Source organism: Mustela erminea, chromosome 1, assembly GCF_009829155.1.
Source record: "Mustela erminea isolate mMusErm1 chromosome 1, mMusErm1.Pri, whole genome shotgun sequence".
NCBI lineage: Eukaryota > Metazoa > Chordata > Mammalia > Carnivora > Mustelidae > Mustela > Mustela erminea.
In genome coordinates, this window is record NC_045614.1 from 134,993,568 (window position 1) to 135,015,043 (window position 21,476).

At 36.8% G+C, this 21,476-nt stretch overlaps 2 protein-coding genes across 4 annotated transcripts in view; both read right to left on the reverse strand.

Moving 5' to 3' along the window:
* Positions 1-21,476, reverse strand: part of LOC116590577 (wiskott-Aldrich syndrome protein homolog) — a 112,129-nt gene that overhangs the window by 22,720 nt on the left and 67,933 nt on the right. The window contains exon 2 of one of the 3 annotated variants that reach the window (XM_032342643.1): positions 9,666-9,737. The exons of 1 other annotated variant lie outside the window; for it this stretch is intronic. The gene's annotated coding sequence lies outside the window, so the exon portion shown is untranslated. Of the gene's footprint in view, positions 1-9,665; positions 9,738-21,476 lie in introns of those variants that run through there. One more of the 3 variants, XM_032342657.1, reaches the window with a different exon arrangement.
* ARL14 (ADP ribosylation factor like GTPase 14) lies at positions 7,574-12,182 on the reverse strand. Its single transcript, XM_032342514.1, has one exon. It carries the CDS (start codon positions 9,871-9,873, stop codon positions 9,301-9,303), a length of 573 nt encoding a protein of 190 aa, XP_032198405.1. The 5' UTR covers positions 9,874-12,182; the 3' UTR covers positions 7,574-9,300.

The following is a 21,476-nucleotide window of genomic DNA, read 5'->3' on the forward strand; positions in this document are numbered from 1 at the left end:
AGGTCAAAAAAGATCTATTGAATATATGCATACATTGAAGAAAAAAAAGACTGGAAGGAAATGTGGTAAAATGTGAATAGAGAGTTTTATTTGCCTATTTTTCCAAACGTTTGATTTCTGAAGAACGAAAATGTGTTAAATAACCATCCTCTCTGCTGCCTAGCTGTTGTTCGACTCCAAGTAGAGCGATAGGAGATCTTTTCAGAATGAGAGATGGCTTAAGAGAGAATTTAAACATTTGCACAGAGGTACAGTGTGGAATTCTTGCCAAACAACTGTCAGCAGGAGCTTAATTGTATACACAAGACCACCGTAAATGCCTTTCACAATTTTAGGTGGCTGGATGGTTTTCAGTTTCAGATATCTTCTCTGTAAATGGGGATAATGATGGTACTAACCCAGAGAGTTAATGTAAGAATTAAATGTGGAAATACACATGAAATGCTTAAAACAGAACCTGGCCTACAGTGAGTGCTCAAGGCATGTTAGCTGTTTTGTTTTTTGGCTTCTGGGTTTTTTTCTTAATTTTCGAAAAGTTAGTTACAATGCCCTCATGTGTCTATTTATAGCAATACTTCTAGTCTTTAAAAAGCATTTCTTATTATTTTAGATCAGGGCATTTGAAGTGACAGTTTTACGGCCATGCATTATCCTTTCATTATAGGCTATGAAGATTAAATAGCTCTTTTGAATATAATGTGTTTTTCCTTGAATATAAAAATAACACACACTCACTCTACAAAATTTGGAAAACAATGAGCACTATAAGGAATTCTAGCCATAATGCAACCACCCAAACATTTTGGTGTGTATTATATTTTCTATCTAGTTTATACATGTATATATAGATTATGAGGTCTTTATTTTCACCATTTAGAGTCAGTGTATTTTTACACGAGGTTAGGTAAGTAAATAAGATGAGTGTAAAATGTATCTTACGTTTTAAAAAGAGCAGGAAAGTAACTGTGATAATAAGGCTTATCTCATGATAAATAGAGGATGATACTTTTTACTATAATCTCTCATGTTCCCTATCAATAAGCAACAACAGTAGATACATTGAACTTGGGTGGAAAAATGCTTTCAAAATGCTTTAAAGCGAAAGAAAATCCAACCTGATATAGAAATACAGTATCACCTATGTATAGGTTGAGGAGGGAGGTATGAGAACCAGTTTATTGTACTAAGGAGGCCTCTTCATTAATATAGTAATGAGTATGAACTACCTTTTTACATAGCTTTCACTTTTGAAGCATAAATTTTCTACAAATTCAAAAATTAATATTAACTCAAAAAGATGAAGAGTCAAACCTTAAAATTGAATACAAATAGCAAAAATCAGCCTAAAATCAACATCATATTTACAATATAACCACACAAAAAATCAACTCAAAAAACTTTTGAACACAATAATCTGAATCAGGATAGAAAGAAATAAAAAGAAGTCTTCAACTCTCCTGAGTGGGTTTATTAGAAATAGTGATATTGGTATAGTGATTCTGAAAATATTTTTTGTATTATAGCATGAAGAAAATGAATAAATATATTGATGCTTTTTGGATGCAAAGTTTTTTGTAGGATAAGGGATACAATTGAAATGAGAAAGATCGGGAAAAATTCTATGATGTGGATTCAATTTGGATATATCAGTATTTTAAAAAATATATATATTTCCTTGTTGCTTTTTCTACTGAATGGAGCTATAAACAATGATACTCCAGTAAAAATAAGCATGGGTAGCTTCACTATTTGATTTCTAAATTCCACAGTGAACGAAATGAGGGCTCCTGAGAAACAGTTAATTCCAGGTCTGAGGCAGGTAAGTAGGGAAAGTACAAGGTGACTCAGTGTTCTTCCAGACAAGGAAATACTCAAAGGCTAATAGGGACATGTATCAACAGAACATAGTAGCTAGCTGAAAGGTTCTTCTTCTGGGCAAATTTGGGACAGTTTGAGCATCAAAAAGAATAATAAAGAGAAATGGATTATAACAAGGAAAAACAACAGGAATTCCAGAACTTCCTCTGCATTCCAGATATTGTGATTAATAGGTCTGGGTGGAGTTTGTAAATTTACATTTCTAAGCAGCTTGCAGGAGATGCTGAGGCTGCTGATTCAGGGACTTCAGTTTGAGTAGCACTGGAAAATAAAACATTGAATTTAAAAAGTATGAATCAAGATTGAGAGAGAGAGAGAGAGAATGATGATTATGGAAATGGAGGATAAAAGAGAAAGCTTTTCTTTATAGTAGAATGCCAGCCAATAAATGTGCAATGTAAATCACCATTTTGCTCCTCCCAGTGTAATAACTGAGTCAGGAAATGATCATCAATGGATGCTAAGAACATTAAGAAAAAGGCTTTGGGGAAAAGGATATTGACACTGTCTCAAAATATACTAATCATATCAAATTACTTACTAAGGACAGAGGGGAAAATTATATTTTTACATTGGGGAAATCTAGTGGATACTATCATAAAAGAAGTAATTGAATTTAGCATCATCAATAATGGGACAAACTGCCACTCTGCCTCCTAATGGATACAATGGGAAGTACATCAGCTGTGGAATATTCTTGCCAAAAATGTTTAATCTGAACTTAATTGTGAAGGAACAATCAGACAAATTCAGACTATGGGGTGTTCTTTTTTTTTTTTTAAGATTTTATTTATTTATTTATTTATTTATTTATTTATTTATTTATTTTAGGGAAAGGAGGGACAGGGGGGAGAGAGAGAGAGAGAGAGAGAGAGAAGCTAAAGCTGACTTTGCCCTGACCATGAGCCCAACACAAGGCTTGATCTCACCACCCTGAGATCATGACCAAGCCAGAGAAACCAAGAATTGGATACTTAACCAACTGAGTGACCCAGGTACCCCCAGGCTGTGGGACATTCTTTAAAAAACCTGGCCTAGAGTCTTCAAAAGTTTTTAGGTCACATAGAACTAACAAAAGTTGGGGGAAGTACTCTAAAAAAGTGACATAACTAAATGCAGTAGATCTTAGATAAAAGAAGTTCTATGAATAAGTTCTATTTGGGGGGAAATTTGATTATGGACTATTGGAATATATTTAGTTAATGCTTAAACTTTTATTTGTAATAATGGTATTCTCATATGAGTAAATGTCTATTCTAAAGAGATAGATGATAAAATATTTGGGTGTGAAGTATCAGGATGATTGTAATCATGTGTGTGGGTACTGTGTGTGTAGAGAGAGAGGAAGAGATGGAGAAAGAGCCCAGACATGACAAAATTGTTATAACTGGTGAATTTAGGTGAAAAGTACACTTGTCTAAATTTTACTTTTCTTTCAAGTTTTCTGAAGACTTGAAAATTTTCAGAATACGAAGTTGAGGAAAAATTAAATTCCCCTTTCCTTTCCTGTTCTAGGGTGAATCAAATGAGGGTCCTAGAATGAGCAGGAAGACTGAGAAGAGGGGATTTAAGAGGAAAAGAAGCCTGGGAAAGGAGGGTGTTGAGACACACGGGAGGAGCAAGAAGCATGATCCTACTTTAGGGTAATTAACAGTGGTGGCTGTAACAACTTCCAAGTCTCCATGGTTTAACACAACAAAAGTTTATTTCATGTTCAAGTCTCATTCTAGTCTAGACTCAGAAAGGTGAAGTAAACTGCCTAAAAGCTAAAACAAGTGATAAACCAGAATTCCCACCTAGTCATGGCTCCAAAGTCTATGTTCATTTTACCAGCACACTGCCCCCAAGGACTCTGAGGTTAGAATGAGAGTGCCCTAAGTCCAAATCTGCCATTCTTTTATCTCTCCATTATTGGATCCATATTCCATCTTGAGACATAGCCTAAGGCCCTGACAAGACCTCCCTTTATGGCTCAGACCTTTCTTTCCTTCTTTCTTTTCTTTCTACAAATACCTTTTAAATACCGTATGTGTCCTAAAACTGAACATCACAATGTTCTGTATCTGTATCCGTTCTAGGATACAACAGCCAAGTTCCTGCTCCCATGCAGTTTTCCATCTAGGGAGGGAAAGAGACATAAGTAAATGAGTAAATGATGTACTTGAAGTCCATGATAAATTCTTTGTAAAATAATAAAGGAGGGTGAGGTGTAGGGAGTGACAGGGATGAAGAGGTTCATTTAGATAAGGATTCAGGGAATGCCTGTGCATATGTGGCTGGAGACTTGAAGACTCTGAAGCTCTGAACCATTTGAAGACCTGACGAAAGCATATTCTGAGCTGGGGAAACAGCAAGTTTAAGGGCCCGGAGGCTGTAACAAATTAGGAGTGATAGAGGGAAGTTGAGAGAAGTGTGGCTGTCCTGGGAGTGAGGTGGGAGAAACAGGAAGAAGGTACCATAATGAGGTAAGAAGTGAACAGAGGTTTGTAAGGCAGGGCAGTGAAGTGTCTGTTGGTCATTTTTAGACCTCTCCCTTGTGGAGAATGTAGCCACCCAGGTGAGAATCAGTGGTGGCCTGTGGTAGTGATGGAGACTGAGAAGTGGCCAGAAGGGAGATGTGTTTTGAAGGGAGAGCTGACAGAATTAGCAGATAGATGTAAGACATGAGGGAAAAGGGAGGATGGCTCCTGGGTTTTTGGCCTAAGAAGTACTCTGGCCAGTCCTATTTGACTTATAGAAACCAAGAAATTTGATGATGAAAGTGTATGTGCCACATTATTGTTAATTTCATTGTATGATAATAATTATACTTCTTTAAAAATCTTGGAAATCAGAGGACTAAGGTTCAATAATGGCTTAATCAGTTCTTCATATCTTTAAAATGGTATTGACAAGATTTGCTCTGCCTCATAAGATTTTGAGAGAAAAAAATGAGGTAATGTTTATGAAAATATTACTCATGGTTAAGTCATCTAATAACTCACTTTTGTATCTGTGTGGCACTTTCAAGGTACAATGCACTTTCTCCTGTTTGAAGTAGCTGAATTTGTTAATAGTAAACACTATGCTAAACTTCTGGTGGACTGAAACCCCTGTGACACTCTATGCCAAATTATGTTAAACTACTCATTAGCACTACCAAAGAAGAAATCTGTCCTTTGCCTCTCTTGCTCTCTTTCTCTCATTTTGTCTCTCTCATCTCCCTCTTTCACTCTGGAAAGTTCTTGCATGCAAGAGCAGGCCAACCCTTTGAGAAGCACAACGGATAATACTGTTTTGTGGGTTGTTCCTTCATATACTCAACACACTGAAGCCTCTGTAGACCATCCCCCAGTGCCACGCATAAGGTACAAGTACTTCAGGACTCTATCTGAAATTCCTGGTCTCCCCTGTTTTGGCAGAACACAAATTGTTTATCATCAGAACATAGTGTTGTTCAGCTTGTTAAATAGACAGATTTTAAGGTATATTAGTCACTGCTGCTGCTTTATTTATTTGTTATTCTTTATTCTTATGTTCTGTTGGTACTTCTTTTTTTTTTTTTTAACCAGGGAATACTTAGAAAATCAGATAAAAATATTTAACTGATATTTACCTTTCAGATTTTTACATCTTTAAGGAAGGTACATTTCAGAAGTGATACACTTTTGTTTGATATAGATCCTTGGCAGTATATGATTTTGATGAATTAAAAGTTTTGCCTTGTTACATATAGATAATAGAATAAGATGAATGACAATAACAAATACCAAGGCATGAATATTCACAGTCTCTTTCCTCTCACCTGTCAAGGGATATTTTGCTTTTGTGCACCTCATCTTTTCCCCTACCCTCAATTTTGGGCTTTATTAGGTGGATCAGAATGAAGAATGTATAAGTATATGTTTGTATGTGTGTTGAAGGGTAAGAGGAGCAGGCTAGGCAGAGCTGGAGGGAAATGCCAAAGAAAGGAAAGATTGGTAAAATGTACATTGGAAAGAAAGCAAGTGACTGATGAAAGAAAATAGATTGAAGCCCAGGGAAGAAACGCAAAAAGCATGGAAATGTTCAAGTTTCTCAAACAAGATTACTAGAGACTTTAAGGAATAGCTGCTATCTTGGGGGAAGATGTTGAAATGACAGAGGAAAAGCTACTTTGTAACTTTGGGTCTTATATTAAGAATGTATCTGCCCAGCATACCCACAATATACAGCTAGAGCTTTCTCAAGTGAAAATTTTAATTAATTTTTATATTTGGGGGGATTTTTTCTGAATTTTACATAATGCTGAGACTAGGCCGCAAGGGCTTCACTTAATTCAGAATACCAAAATACTGAGGACCACCAGGTGATGTTTTCTATTCAGCCATTTTCTATGGACATAGGTTAGTGATTCCTGAGTTTAAGATTATTAGTAAGATTTTTTTTAACCACATAGGGAAAATGGTAAGGGAAGATGTGTTTTTTTAAAAAGATGCATATTTGTGGTTTTCATAATTTTGTGGAACTTAGAAAAAACACTACTACCAAGCATTTAACATTGAAGATCTCTACTGAGATCTTCCTGAAATCAGAAACATTTTTTGCCAGTCCCTCGGCTTGGTTCTTAGATCTCTGTTATTACACTTAATATATTCTGTCTGGCTTGTTTTTTCAGAGAACCTTCTTTTTTTTTTTTTTTTTTAAGATGTTATTTATTTATTTGTGCGGGGTGGGTAGGGAGGAGCAGAGGGAGTGAGACAGAATCTCAAGCAGACCTTACTGAGCACAGAGCCTGACATGGGGCTTGATCTCAAGAGACTGGGATTATGACCTGAGCAGAGGCAAATGCTTAACCTACTGAACCAGGTGCCCCTCAAAGAACCTTCTTAATATAAAGTATTATATGTTGGCCTGCATTTATTTTCCCCCCAGCTTTATTGAGATGTAACTGACAAACAAGATTGTAATATGTATTACATATATAATGCATAATGTGATTTGATATACATTGTAAAAGAATTCCCACAACTGAGTTAATTAACACATCCTCCTTTTTATTTTTATTTATTTTATGTGTCTTTTATTTTCATCCTCCTTTTTTTTAAATGAGAGTGCTTAAGATTTATGCTCTTAGCAAATTTAAGTATGCAGTACAGTTTTATTAACTATAGTCCCCATGCTGTACATTAGATCCTCAGAATTTATTCATTTTATAACTGAAAGTTTGTGCCCCATTACAAACATCTCCCCATTCCCCCTTCCCCCATCCCCAACTTCTGTCAACCACTAATCTACTTTCTATTTCTGTGAGTTTGGTTTTTTAAGATTCCCCATAAAAGTGAAATCACAAAATAGTTGTTTTCTGTGTCTGACTTACTTTACTTAACTAATGTCCTTAAGTTTCATCCGTGTTGTCACAAATATTAGAATTTCCCTTTTTTGTGGTTGACTAGGATTCCATCATGCATACACACCACATTTTCTTTATCCATGCATCCGTTAATCCATTGATAGAAGCTTAGGTTGTCCCCGTTTTGACTATTGTGAATAATGTTGCAATTAACATGGAAGTGCAGATGTATCTTCAAGGTAGTGATTTCATTTCCTTTAGCTATATACCCAGTGGTAGGATTGCTGGATCATATGGTAGTTTTATTTTTAATTAAGCCTGGATTTATTCCTTTTTTTCTAAAGATTTTATTTTATTTTATTTTAAATAATCTCTATACCCACGGTGTGGCTCAAACTTACAACCCAGAGATCAAGAGTCGTATGCTCCACCAACTGAGCCAGCCAGGTGCCCCTAGCCTGGCTCTATTCTTAATTATGTATAGTAAGCTCATAGAAGATGGACAGCATACCTTATTTACAGAACACTATGACAATTAAGAGTACTGGCCTTGAAGTTAGACAGATGAGTTTGAATCTTGGCTCTGCCACTTCTCAGTGAAAAAACAGAGTAGTTTTTGTGTGGTTGTTATTGTTACTTTGTTTAATCTCAGTACTCTCCTCTGTAAAATTGACATAATAATGCTAATTTCTCTCAGGGCAGTTGTCAACATTAAATGAGATGTATGAAAGTGATCAGACAACACGTGGCACAGACAAGCATTCAACCGATGATAACTGTTACTATGTTTGTATCTCCTTTTTAAATTTGAATCCCTACATGCAGCATTCAGATCTTTGCTATAAAGATCATGGCTAGGATGAGAGAAGGAAACGATAAGAGGAATTCAGGGGCTAGCACCCTTGAACATTTATTTTCCTCTGTGACCTTAAGATTTAGAGCCCAGGGAGCTGCTGTTGGGGCTTGAGGCCTGCTTCTTCTAGCCCAAATGAGCTTTGTTAGAGGTTAGGCAGGAAGAAAGTGTCATTTGTTAGTACCAGGACCTCCCTGGGAGTTCTGAGCCTGTCAGGGGAATTTCAGTTCAAACCCCAATTCCTTTTCTCCTCCCCTATAATGTCTTCAGGGTCTTCTAGTGATGGGAGCTTCCAGTGACAAACCTCCACCTTCATGGGTCCCTAGGAGCTGGGAACCATCTTAAAAACTACCTCCTACATGAAGCACTTCCTGTTTTCCCAGGTCAGAAAGAGTCACTCATGTTATAGCACATACTTATTGCCTTATTCTAGCTACTAGCTTTATGTTGTTTCCTCCTATGAATTGCAAAGTCTCCTGAGTTTAATGTCTGGCTCTGGTTCCTTTTTGATCAGTGCTGTGAGCTGTACATATATTCCCAAGTACGGACTATTCTATTGAATTCTATGTAAGCCCATCTTGGGCCTATAACCTCAAGCTGAGTAAAACCCAGACCTTGTCCTAAACTCTAAGGTGCTAGCTAGCCTGACCCCCAGAACTTTAAGAGATAAACGTCTCCCTATGTTTCTGGGCAATTAACAGCCTGAAGTTCCTTATTTGACTCACTGTCAGAAGTTCCCACCAATAGATTTCTAAGAGTTTGCAGGAATCCAGAAAAAATCTTCATTTAAGTATAGGGATTTACAAGATGTTAACATCAAACTTTTTCCTCTCCATAATTTAAAGTTCTATTTTTTACTAACTATTCTACAGGAGTGTGATAGAAATTCAATAGCTGGAAACCATCTGAAAGAATTCTGACCCTCTAAGCAGTTTACTTAAACTTTGTTCTAGTTGTCATATAAAAACAATAAAGCAATAATTTATTTGGTCCCAAACACGATTATTCTGATTCATACATAAATCCAACATATACAAAATTATAAAATTTTCATTCTCAACTATCATTACCACATAGTTTACTAAAGTGCCTGGCCAAAAATAATATTGTCTAGATATTATTCTATGTTTTAGCTGAATTTAGGTGAAATAACATCTTAGGACAAGTTTGCTAACTCAGCAACTTGCTTTTCTCATTTGGCATCGGAAAAAAGTTACCCTTTCAACTTCACCAGTATGTCACTGCTTGGATCTCAGTTCTACCTAAAGAATGCTAAAGTGTCTCCTCTTGATTTCACATGGCTTTTCACAAATTCAGTCAGTTTCCTGAACCCGTCCATCAGTCCATCCCCAGTGATGGCACAGCAGGGCTGTACATACCAGTTCCGGTCACTGCAGAGCTGCTTCACTCTGAACATTCTGGTGATGTCCTCGGCAGTCAGAGCTCCAGGCACATCCTGTTTGTTGGCTAACAGGACAACAGGCACATTTTTAATGTGTTCATTCTTCAAAATGTGCTTTAGCTCTCTCCTGGAGTCTTCCAGTCGCTGCTTGTCCGTACTATCCACAACATACATCAGCCCATCGGTGTTCTCACAGTAATACTCCCACACAGTTCTCATTTTCTCCTGTCCTCCAACATCCCAGACTGTGAGTGAAAAACTCTTTTCCAACTCGATCATCTCCACGTTGAAACCTATTGTTGGGACGGTCGTAATATCCTTAGCAAACTTTAATTTGTAAAGGAGTGTAGACTTCCCGGCTGAGTCAAGTCCCAGAAGAAGAATCCGGGCTTGCTTGGTTTTGGGGTTTTTAGAACTCAGTAGACCCATTTTAGGGTGTTTTTTTTTTTTCCTCCCTTCAAAGACCTTTTCTTTTGGCCAGGTTGAATGTTTGCTCTCTAGGTCTTGACTGAAAATAATAAGAGGAAAGAAGATAGCAAACGCTTCATGTTCTGTTTTACCACTGGGAATCTGTGTGCCTTTATGTTGCAGCTTATTGACCTCATTATAGGCAAACAATGTTTTATTTGCAGTCCCAGCCAATCCTAAGGAATCTGGTATGAGTCAGCAGCCAGTGTTACAGTGGCTCAAAGGGGAAATTCTTTGTGAGTGAGTAGGGTGTAGGAGGGGCTGGGTGGGTGATGCCACAGCTTGTTCTCTTCCAGATACTGGAAATTTAGAGGTAACCAAAGGTTTACGGGAACATGGTTTGGTAGTAGAATAAAAACTTAATGTTACAAGTGGTTTATAGAACTTCTCTAATTATTATACTGAACATTTATCTTATCCCAGTTGTAAATGAGTAACCAGAGTTCTGAAGTCATGAAGGGAGAGTTTATCTCAGCGCCTGAAGTATCTTTAGTTCTCTTCACCAGTCCAGATTATTCAGTAGGACACTTTAACCCACCCAAGGATATGTGAACCTTACTCCCATAATATGCAGAAACACTTCTCTATTCTTCTAGAAAATTACAACGATTCACAAGACCAAATATGCAGGGATAGGAGGGGAGTTTGTAACACAAACACTTGAAATTAAGCAGTCTGCTTAAAGGTGGTAAATTGAGTACGTTTATTTATCTCCTTTCCTCAAGACTCCACCAAAATTATGGTAAAGGAATAAAAAGAACATATAAACCCGTAACAAGAGCAGAAGAATCCATCAGAGGGTGAGAGATTTCAACAAAATTCTGCAAGGTGGAATATGGATGGAAGACGAGAGGTGTTAAGATTCAGCTGAGTAAATCTGAAGATGTGATTGGCTTTATTAAGTGATTCATGAATTGGGCAGCATCCCATCTACCAAGTAAAGGGGAGTTTGAAGGAGTTTTACAAAATGGAAGCTTTCTATGGAAAGGAGGATGGGATAGGGATGGGCGTAATGGGTATAGGGAATGGGAGATAGAAGCTTCCTATTACAGAATGAATAAATTATAGGAATAAAAGGCACAGCATAGAGAATATAGTCAATGATATCACAATAGCATTGTATGAGGATCGATGGTAGCCACACTTGTGGTGAGCATATTATAATGGATAGAACTGTTGATTCACTATGTTGTACACCTGAAACTCATGTAACATTGCATATTAACTATACTTCAATTTTTAAAAAAATGAAAAGAAAGGAGAATGGGGCAGGAAAGTTATTAGCGAAAGAGAACAAAGGATTGTTTCAGGCTAAGTTGCCCTCCCTTAAGAAGGAAAGGGGACCTTTTCAAGTGGATTATTTAATTTTCCTTTGAGGAATGGAGAGGGCCTGTGTGACAAATTACATCATTGGTGCTGTTCAGAAAATTTCTGATTGACAGGTTAAGACCTATTTCTGGGGGAGGTTGCATCTGCAGTTAGGTTAGGTATTAAGCCCCAGTTTGGTGACTCAGCCTGGCCCAAGTGATGCCTATTTTGGGCCTGTGGTTTTCATTTTACAGTGGTAACTGATGCAACAGGATAAAACTGAACCTTGGAATATTGATACACAGGATACAGATGGAAGGATGGAAATGAGGGACTAAGAACAGCAGGGCTTAAACGTCTGAATAATGACCCCCCAACAAACAAACAAATAAATAAATACATAAAACCACATGTACACACACCTCTGCTGACTGACCATTCAGCAACAAGATATTATCCCAAGCAAAAAGAAAAAAAAAAAAATTTAAAGAGTGATATCAGAAAAAAGACCTCCAGGTTTTGAGAGTTGGGAGTTTCCACATCATAATGTCTAACTTAGTATTTAATTAATTATACCCAACCTGACAGTTGGCAAACATTGCTCATGTACGCAGAATGCCCAGTCAGCTTTTCAGTGCACAGAGGTTCCCATACGTAATACATAGGATGCCTTCAGTATAATGAGAGAAAGACAAAAATTTTTTAAAAAGGCTTTATAGAAGTTTAAACAGGGTTAATGCAGAGATTTGAAAATATTTCCAGAGATTTGAAAAGGTATTGCATCCATAAAATAAGACAAAGATGCTATTCAAAAGCCTACTCAAAAAACAAAATAGAACTCTTGAAAAACAAATACATGACTTTCAAAATTTGAACAGATCAATAATAGGTTGGAAGAAAATCTTTCAGAAAGTAGAAGATAGAAAATATGAAGAATAAAGAGATACAGAGATCAATCCAGACATTTTATTTATTTGTTTTTAAAGATTTTATTTATTTGAGAGAAAGAGCATGTAAGAGGAGGGGTAGAGGGAAAGGGAGAGGGATAAGCAGACTACACACTGAGCCCATTGGTGGGCTCAGTCTCACCAGCCTGAGATCATGACATGATCCGAAACCAAGAGTCAGCCACTTCACTGACTGAGCCATCAGTCACCCCCAATCCATAAGTTTTAATATCTAACCTATATGACTTTATTCCAGAGAGAACAAAAATATGAAAAGGGAAATTATCAAAGAAACAATGTAAGGGCACCTGGGTGGCTCAGTGGGTTAAACCTCTGCCTTCAGCTCAGGTCATGATCTCAGGGTCCTGAGATCAAGGCCCACATCGGGTTCTCTGCTCGGCGGGGAGCCTGCTTTCCCCTCTCTCTCTGCTTGCCTCTCTGCCTCCTTGTAATTAATAAAGTCTTAAAAAAAAAAAAAAAAGAAACAATATAAGACTATTTCCAGAGCTAAAGAATAAATTCTCCAGATTGAAAAATCTTTCCTCAGTGTTTAGCAAGTTGATATTTAAGAGAGCTGCAATAAGGCCAATGAAATAAAGGTTTTATTTTTACTAGAACTAAAATTTTATTTTTTAGAAGAAATTAAGTAGACTGTTCTGGGTGTAGAAAGAACATTTACAAAGAAATTATTTAAACTTTTTTAAATTTTAAGTTTTTATTTTAATTCTAGTTAACATAGTGTTATATTAGTTTCAGGTATAGGATATAGTGATTCAAAAATTCCATACAACACCTGTTGCTCATCACAAGTGCATTCCTTAGTCCCCATCACCTATTACACACCTCCCCCTACTCTCTCCCCTCTGGTAACCATCACTATGTTCTCTATAGTTAAGAGTCTGTTTCTTAATTTGTCTCTCTCTCCTTTTTTCCCCTTTGCTCATTTGTTTTCTTAAATTCCACATATGAGTGAAATCATACTGTATTTTTCTGACTGACTTATTTCCCTTCGCATTATACTCTCTAGCTCCATCCATATCTTTGCAAATAGCAAGATTTCATTCTTATTTTATGGCTGAATAATATCCGTGTGTGTGTGTGTGTGTGTGTGTGTGTGTGTGTGTGTGACAACCTATTTATCCATTCATCAATCAATGGACACTTGGGCTGCTTCCATATCTTGGCTATTATAAATAATGCTGTTATAAATATAGAGGTACTTATATCCCTTTGCATTAGTGGGGATTTGGGAGGGCAGCAAAGCAAAGTTTATTGAGCAATGGTAAAGTGATAGTACAAAGCTCCCAAGGAGGGAGGGGACCCAAGAGGGTTGCCGCCAAAGTTTCTAAGTCTAGGGATTTTTTATGGGTTTGTTGGTGGGCTGTTTTAATCTGATTAACCCTCCCCTGCGCCTATCATCCAATCACTTATTTGTCTATCATATGGGAAAGGTGGAGACTCCTTCCATGTAAAATCCTTTTAAGGGTGGCTTCCTCTTAGGGCAGGGCCCCTTGTTCCTGCCTGCCTGTCTTCCAACTATCCACCATTCTCCTATCTGAAGAGATAACCCTAACTTTTGTTAGAGAAGAAAGGCAATGACTGATCGCAGCTACTTCCTGCTGGTCAGGGGTGTTGGATGAGGTGGCAGCCAGGATTCCTCTTGTCCTGATCTATCAAGGGGTCTCTTTGTAGATGTCTGGTTTGACCTCCGCGTGAGGCTCCATCTGAACCACCACCTGGAGTTTGAGGACCTTTCTTGGTTAGTTGTCCTTAACGATGGTGGAGATCCCTGACAAGCCCCTATAAATGTTACAAGATTTTTTCTCAGTCAGTGCCCACAGTGCTTGTTCACGCCACTTCAAAAATGAAGAGAATAAAACAAAACAAAAAAGAATGAAGAGGTAGTTCAGACAGAGTGGTGGGCAGCAAAGCAAGGTTTATTGAACCAACAACAAAGTGATAATACAAAGTTCCCAAAGAGGGAGGGGACCCGAGGGGATTGCCTGTGTTTTTGTATTCTTTGAGTAAATACCCAGTAGTATGATTTCTGGATCATAAGATAAATCTATTTTTAGCTTTTTTGAGGAACCTCCATATAGTGGCTACACCAGTTTGGATTCCCACCAACAGTGTAGGAAGGTTCTCCTCTTTCTACAACCTCTTCAACATTTGTTGTTTCTCGCTTTGTCAATTTTGGCCATTCTAACTGGTGTAAGGTGGTATCTCAATGTGGTTTTGAATTTCCCTGATGGCTAATGATGATGAACATTTTTTCATGTGTCTGTTAGCCATTTGTATGTCTTCTTTTGAGAAGTGTCTGGTCATGTCTTCTGCCAATTTTTTGACTTGACTATTTGTTTTTTGGGTGTTGAGTTTGAGAGACTCTTTTTTTAAAAAAATTTTTTAAATTAACATATAATGTATTATTAGCCCCAAGGGTACAGGTCTGTGAATCGCCAGAGACATTCTTTATAGATCTTAGATATCAGCCCTTTGTCTGTAGTGTCATTTGCAAATAACTTCTCCCGTTCCCTGGGTTGCCTCTCTGTTTTGTTGACTGTTTCTTTTGGTGTGCAGAAGCTTTTTATCTTGATGAAGTCCCAAAAGTTCATTTTTGCTTTTGTTTCCCTTCAAATTTTTTTTCATTAAACTTTGCTTTCCATCGGTAGCCCTCTTACCTCAAATAATGTAACCTGGGGCAAACAGCTGGTTTAAGGACATAGCTAAAATTAACTGCAGAATGAGAAATGTCAAGGTACAGATTAAATACTCTAGAAACACATCAGAGTACCTAGCTGGGTACAGGCTGAAAGCGTTAAACTGTCTAAATTTAATTAGTTTATCACAGACTCTGAAATCAGACAGATTCCAGTTACAGTCACAACTGTACCTTTTTTTCCCTGTATAAATCTGGACACATTACTTCTCATTTTAATTTCTTCATCTGAAAATTGGGAAATAATATCTACCTCTCAGGGTGATTGTAAGTAATAAGTGAGAAATAAGGCAGCCTGGGATGCCTAGTACATGATACATGGTACATACTCAATAAATGGTAACTGTTATTATTTTATTACTGGTCATAAGGATAACAGGTTTATATTTGTTGGGCAAATGAGATTTATATTTAATAACTTTTTTGAGAAGGAGTATAAAATTGTATCTTGGCTCTGTGGGAAAAAGTACTATGCTCCATAACAAATGTCTGTGGGATGGTTAATCTATGTGTCAGCTTGACTGGGGTAAGGGATGCCCAGAAAGCTGGCAAAACATTAGTCTTGGTGTGTTTGTGAAAGTATTTCTGGAAGAGATTGGCATTTGAATCTGTAAACGGAGTAAAGAAGGTTATCCTCAACACCATTGGGTATCATCCAATCCTTTGAGGGCTGATAGAAGAAAAATTCGAGGGAAAGGTGAATTTGTTCTCTGTGTGATTGAGGACATCCATTTTCTCTGGCCTTCAGACATCAGTAATCCTGGTTCTGAGGACTGCTGACTCAGAGTGGGACTTACAGGATTGGCTCCCATGGTTCTCCAGCCTTTGGGTTTGGACTGGATGTATATCCTCTGCAGACTGCAGATCATGGGACTTAGCCTTTATCACATGAGTCACTATCTCATAATATATCTTTCTACATATCCATATCTGTGTGTGTTCATTTCTCTGGAGAACTCTGATTAATACAGACTATTACAAGTTTAAGAAGGGCATAGTATCCTATTTGTCATTCTCAGTTGCTGCTATCAGACACAACATGGTCCCTCGTCCTACAAACACTTATCCCCATAGTTGAGGCCTCTTGATCCTCTTTTATTTTTTTTAAAGATTTTATTTATTTGAAATACAGAGAGGACTTGAATTTGGAAGAGAGGCAGAGGGAGAGGGTGAGGAATAAGCAGACCACCCCCCCCCCCACTGAGTCAGGAGCCCGGAGTGGGGCTCAATCCCAGGACCCCAAGATCATGACTTGAGCCGAAGTCAAACCCTTAACTAACTGAGCCATCCAGGTGCTCCCACTCGATCCTCTTTTGGAATCTAATTGTCTCAATCCCTATATGAAACATCAAGTAGTTAAGCAGCTCCAATCCTCCTAAGACCCATACAGAGTTATCCTAACCACTAACTTGGTCATAACATGGTATCCTAATTTTAACAACTAAACAACTGCCTTTTTAAATTTTATTTGTATTTGTGTTTGCTTTTTTTGTTTTAGCCTTTTGAAATACATGCTAGTCCCAGCTGTTAAACTCAAGTCTGTAACTCAGTTTCTTGCACTCCAGTCCCTTCATAAAACAGGAACCCTGACTCACATTTGCCATATTTTTTCCTAAGCTAGCATCCTTAATGCTGAAATCTGACTTTCTGGACAAAGCCCTTGTTAATCATTGAAAATGTCTTCCTTGTTGAGTATAGGCTTCTCATTATTGCCACTCCATATTCTCCATCAATTTTCTATCCAACTACATGTTGGGACATCTTGCTCCATCAACCCTTTACTGAATACTTGCCAAGTCAAAAAGATAACACATAAGTTTGTATGAAAATATTTGTAGAAATCTCAGTATGAAATATAAATACCAAAAAGTAAGAAATACTTCAAATTCACAGATTATATGATGTGGCTTTCTCTTGAATTCAGTATGGAAAATTTTTATTTTTTTAATTTTATGGGTTTACTTACAGAAATCAAATATATTCAGAAAATATCCTTTTGCCAGCAGTTAGACAAATATTGACTAATTGTCATATGCCAAGTACTGTGCAAGTTCTAGAGGGAAGCGAGCACAGAGGCGACTAAGGTTAGTGGGACAATCTGTGATTCAGTCTTAAATCAAGGGAGCCTCCCAGGGTGGCTGTATGGTACTAAATCTGAGGCCCAGGGAGTCATGCTGGTTATCGGCAAAGAATAACCTGTTATCCTCCAGGAAGATTTGGGCCTTTCTTATAGAGTCCAGATTGTGGGGGCCCATCATGGAAGCCACAGCTTTCACTTCCATCAAACTATTCCTTCTGTAGAGTGCTGCTTCCCTAAGAGTTTGGGCAGAAAGGGCCTGGAACAGAATCTCCATGCATTCTCTGTTTCAGCTGCACATGAGGACCATCATCTCACAGAGGACAGGTGTCATGATCACGAAGTGAAACTGGTCTTGAGCTACCAGGATTCTAAGTTTGTGTATTACTGTTGTACAGCCATGCTTGCTGGTTGACAGAGGGAGGAAGAGTAGATAAAGAATGTTCCCAGACCATGTAATACTGTGTAGCACCAAAAAGTAATGAGATAAGTGTCCATATATTTAAAGGAAGAGCTTGCTAAAAGGTATTAAGGGGAAACAACAAGTTCTAAAATAGTACAGTTGATGTAATAACACAAAATAACGAAATTTTATTTTGTTAACCCTGCCCCACAAAATAACAAACTACATATTTCTCAATATATGCATAGAAAATAATTCAGAAAGCTACACATAAAACCAATGAGTTTATCCTCCTCTGGAGCAGACTTGGTTAAAAGATTTTTGCTTTATCTTATTTAAAACTTTTTTTAATTTAACAAAAATATGAAATATCATAGTCTGAAAGATTATATAATATATATGTGCATTTTAAAGAAGAACAGAAGTAAAAATTTAAAGGGTCACCAATGTCTGTCCCACACAGCTAAGGAAATAGAACATCACCAATATCATTGAATGCCCCTAAATAATTACATTTCTCTCCTTCCCTAGAGAAATAACCTTTAACCGGAACTAATGTTACTCATTCCTTGCTTTTGGTTTTACCTTTAACCTGAACTAATGTTACTCATTCCTTGCTTTTGGTTTTAGTCTTTAGTTTCTATAGAAAGAAATGCATAAGTAAAATATAATTAGTAGTACTTATTATGTATTTCTAAGTAATATGTTATTACCTAAGTAATATTTACTGAGTAAAAAGATCTAAGTAATATATTACTAATATGTAAAATTAACATATATAACTAAACAGTATATTATTTACTTTATTTTCTACTTCTTTAATTTTTGCTATTTATTTTCCACATTTTGCTTTCTCTGCCTTGTCTCCTATTGCTTTTATTTTTGTTTCTAATAATAGCTTATGGCAAATTCTCATTTGTTCTCAGTCTCATTAATTATCAGTTTTTTCTTTTCCTTATATTAGCATTTAAGTCTGTAAATTTCCCCAAAGTATCATTTTATCTGCATGCCACACATTTTTTATTCATTGTTTTTATTAGTTGTTTTAAGTATTTTCTGACTTCCATTACACATTTTTTTCTTTGATCCATCAATTATTTAGAAGTATTTTTCTAACTTTGCATAATACAGAAGTTTTAAATTGTTAAGATTTATTTCTAGCTTAATTTCACTGTGGTAAAAAATATTGATTCTTGGACATTTATTGAGATGCTTTATGACCTAGTATATAGTCACTTTTTGTAAATGTTCCATATATGTTTGAAAAAAATATGTATTCTTTAATATTTAAGTACACTATTCTGTATCTCTATCTCTTAGGCCAGGTTTAATCATTGTCTATTCAGACCTTGTCTGCTTGATTTATTGACCAAAGAGGGAGGACTAGTAAAATCTTGCCAACTAACGGTGGCAATTAACGGTGGTTCATTTCTTCTCATACCTTTGATAATTTTTGCATTCTGTATGCTGAAGCAATTTTATTAAGTATTGACAAGTTTAGAATTTTATCTTGCTGGTAGATTGACCATGTTTTCAATTGCAATGACGTATTTGATCTCTAGTAATATTTTTTCTCTTGAGTTTGCCTGTTTCTAATATAACCCCCTCAATTTCCTTTTGGTTAGTGTTTGCTTGTCCTATCTTTCAACCTTTCTGTGTTCTTATGGTGAGATCTATTTCTTTTAATAATATAAACTTTTTTTCAAATTCTGTTTGACACTCAGTCTGGAGAATATAGTTTCTTGACATTGTATTTATTTACCATTTTATTTATATTTTGTTTATCCCACTTCAGTGTTTTTTTCCCTTATCTTTGTTTCGATTAACTGTAATTTTTCTTCCCTTCCTTTTTTTCACCTCAACTGATTTGGATATTATGGAATCTAATTCAACTGCAGTAGGCAGAATTTAGAGAGCCTCCAGAATTCCCATCATGTGGCTTATAATTCCCTTTCTATGAGTGCAGATGTGCCTGTGAATGTGATGTTACTCTCCTCATTAAATTATATGGCAAAGGTGAAGACGTTTTTAAAATATTAAGGTCTCATGTTAGTTGACTTTGGTTCGATCAAAAGGGAGATTATTCTGGATGAGTGTAGTCTAATCAGTAGAACCTTAAAAGAGACAGGGCCCTTCCTGAGAAGGGAAATTCAGAGCATTGGATTTGTCCTGCTGGCCTGGAAGAAAGCAGGCATGTTGTTAATGGCCTGTGAAGAGGGGTAACCTTTAGTAACTGAGCTCTCAGGCCTATAACCACAAGAAACTGAATTCCCCTGATAATCTGAATGAGCTTGAGGAGGACCCTGACCTCCAGATGAGAATCACAGCCTGGTCAGCACTTAGGACTGTGGCCTTGTGAGACCCTGAGCAGACAATTCAGGTATGCCATGCCTGGACTCCTTACCCATGAATCCATAGAAACTGTGAAATATAAATGTACATTACTTTAGGCTGCTAAATTTGTGGGAATTTGCTGTGTAGCAATAGAAAATGAATAAAATTGCCTTAGAAATCTTAACATTCATATTTAACACCTGAAGATAACCAATAACATTACCCATGTTTAGGAAAATACAAGGACCTTAGAGTGTTTTAATTCCTTTTTACCACTCTTTCATGATACATGCTATTGTTGTTTGGGTTTGTCTAGCTTAACTTATTTCACCCTCAAAGCAAACATTGTCATTATTGCTTTATTCAGTAAGTGCTTGCTTAGATTTATCTACATGTTTACCATGTTCTTTGCTCACCATTTCTTCTTATACTCAGGCTTTCTCCAGTGTTTATTTATCCTCATTCTTAAGTATAGTCTCTAGAAGATCTTTTAAAAAGGGTTTGCTGTATAAAAGCTCTCCATTTTTTTAGTCAGAAAATAACTTTATTTTAACCTCATGTTTGAAAGATTATTTCACTGGATAATAGTATAGTTTGACATTTATCTTCCCTTAGTACATTAAATGTACCATTCCACCATCTTCTGGCTCCATTTGTTGCTGTGGGAAAATCTCCTGTCAGTTTAAATATAGTTCCTTAACAGATACATTATTTCTTTCTCTAAATGCTTCTAATATAGTCTCCTGACTTTTAGTATCTGAAGTCTCATTGTAATGTGTCTAGGTGATTTCTTTTTATTTATTCTGTTTGTAGTTTGTAGTTCTGTTTTCTGAATCTGTATGTTGGTGTTTCTCATCACCAAATAGAAAGAAGAAATTCTTTCCTCAGAATTCAAGAAATTTTCAGCCATTATCTCTTTTATAATTTCACCCTCTTTGTTGTCTTTTTCTGAATGTTATAATTTCTTCCCATTCATCATGAATTATCTCTTCAACTGTGCTTCTGTGCCTGAATTTCTAAATTTACCTGAATTTCTAATTTTTTAAAAAGATTGTATTTATTTATTTGACAGACAGAGATCACAAGTAGGCAGAGAGGCAGGCAGAGAGAGGGGGAGGGCAGCTGGCTCCCTGCTGAACAGAGAGCCTGATGCAGGGCTTAATCCCTGGACCCTGAGGACCCTGAGATCATGACCTGAGCCAAAGGCAGAGGTTTAACCCACTGAGCAACCCAGATGCCCCCTTGAATTTCTAATTTTAATTACTACATTTTTGATATGTAGAGCTTCTGTTGATTCTTTTTCAAGCCTGTGTGGTCAACTGACAATTTATAGTTTGACATTCTTCCAGTAATCTTTTAAAATGTTTCTTTAAATATATTAAACACGCTTGTAATTTATTCTGTACCAGATCATTTCATTATTTGAAGATTTTAATGTCTCACTTTGCAGTGTTTTCTACTATTGCCTTGTATATCTAAAGTCATATTTCTTGAAAATGTGTATGTGAAGTTGAATGTAATGACTTTTATTTTATTTTATTTTAAAGATTTTTTATTTGTTTATTTGACAGAGAGAGAGAGAGACATCACAAGTAGGCAGAGAGGCAGGTAGAGAGAGGGGGGGAGGCAGGCTCCCCACTGAGCAGAGAGCCTGATGCAGGGCTTGATTCCAGGACCCGAGACCATGACCTGAGCTGAAAGCAGAGGCTCAACCCACTGAGCCACGGGATGCCCCAATGACTGTTCTTTTGAAGAAGATTTGGATTTATTTCCTTTAGC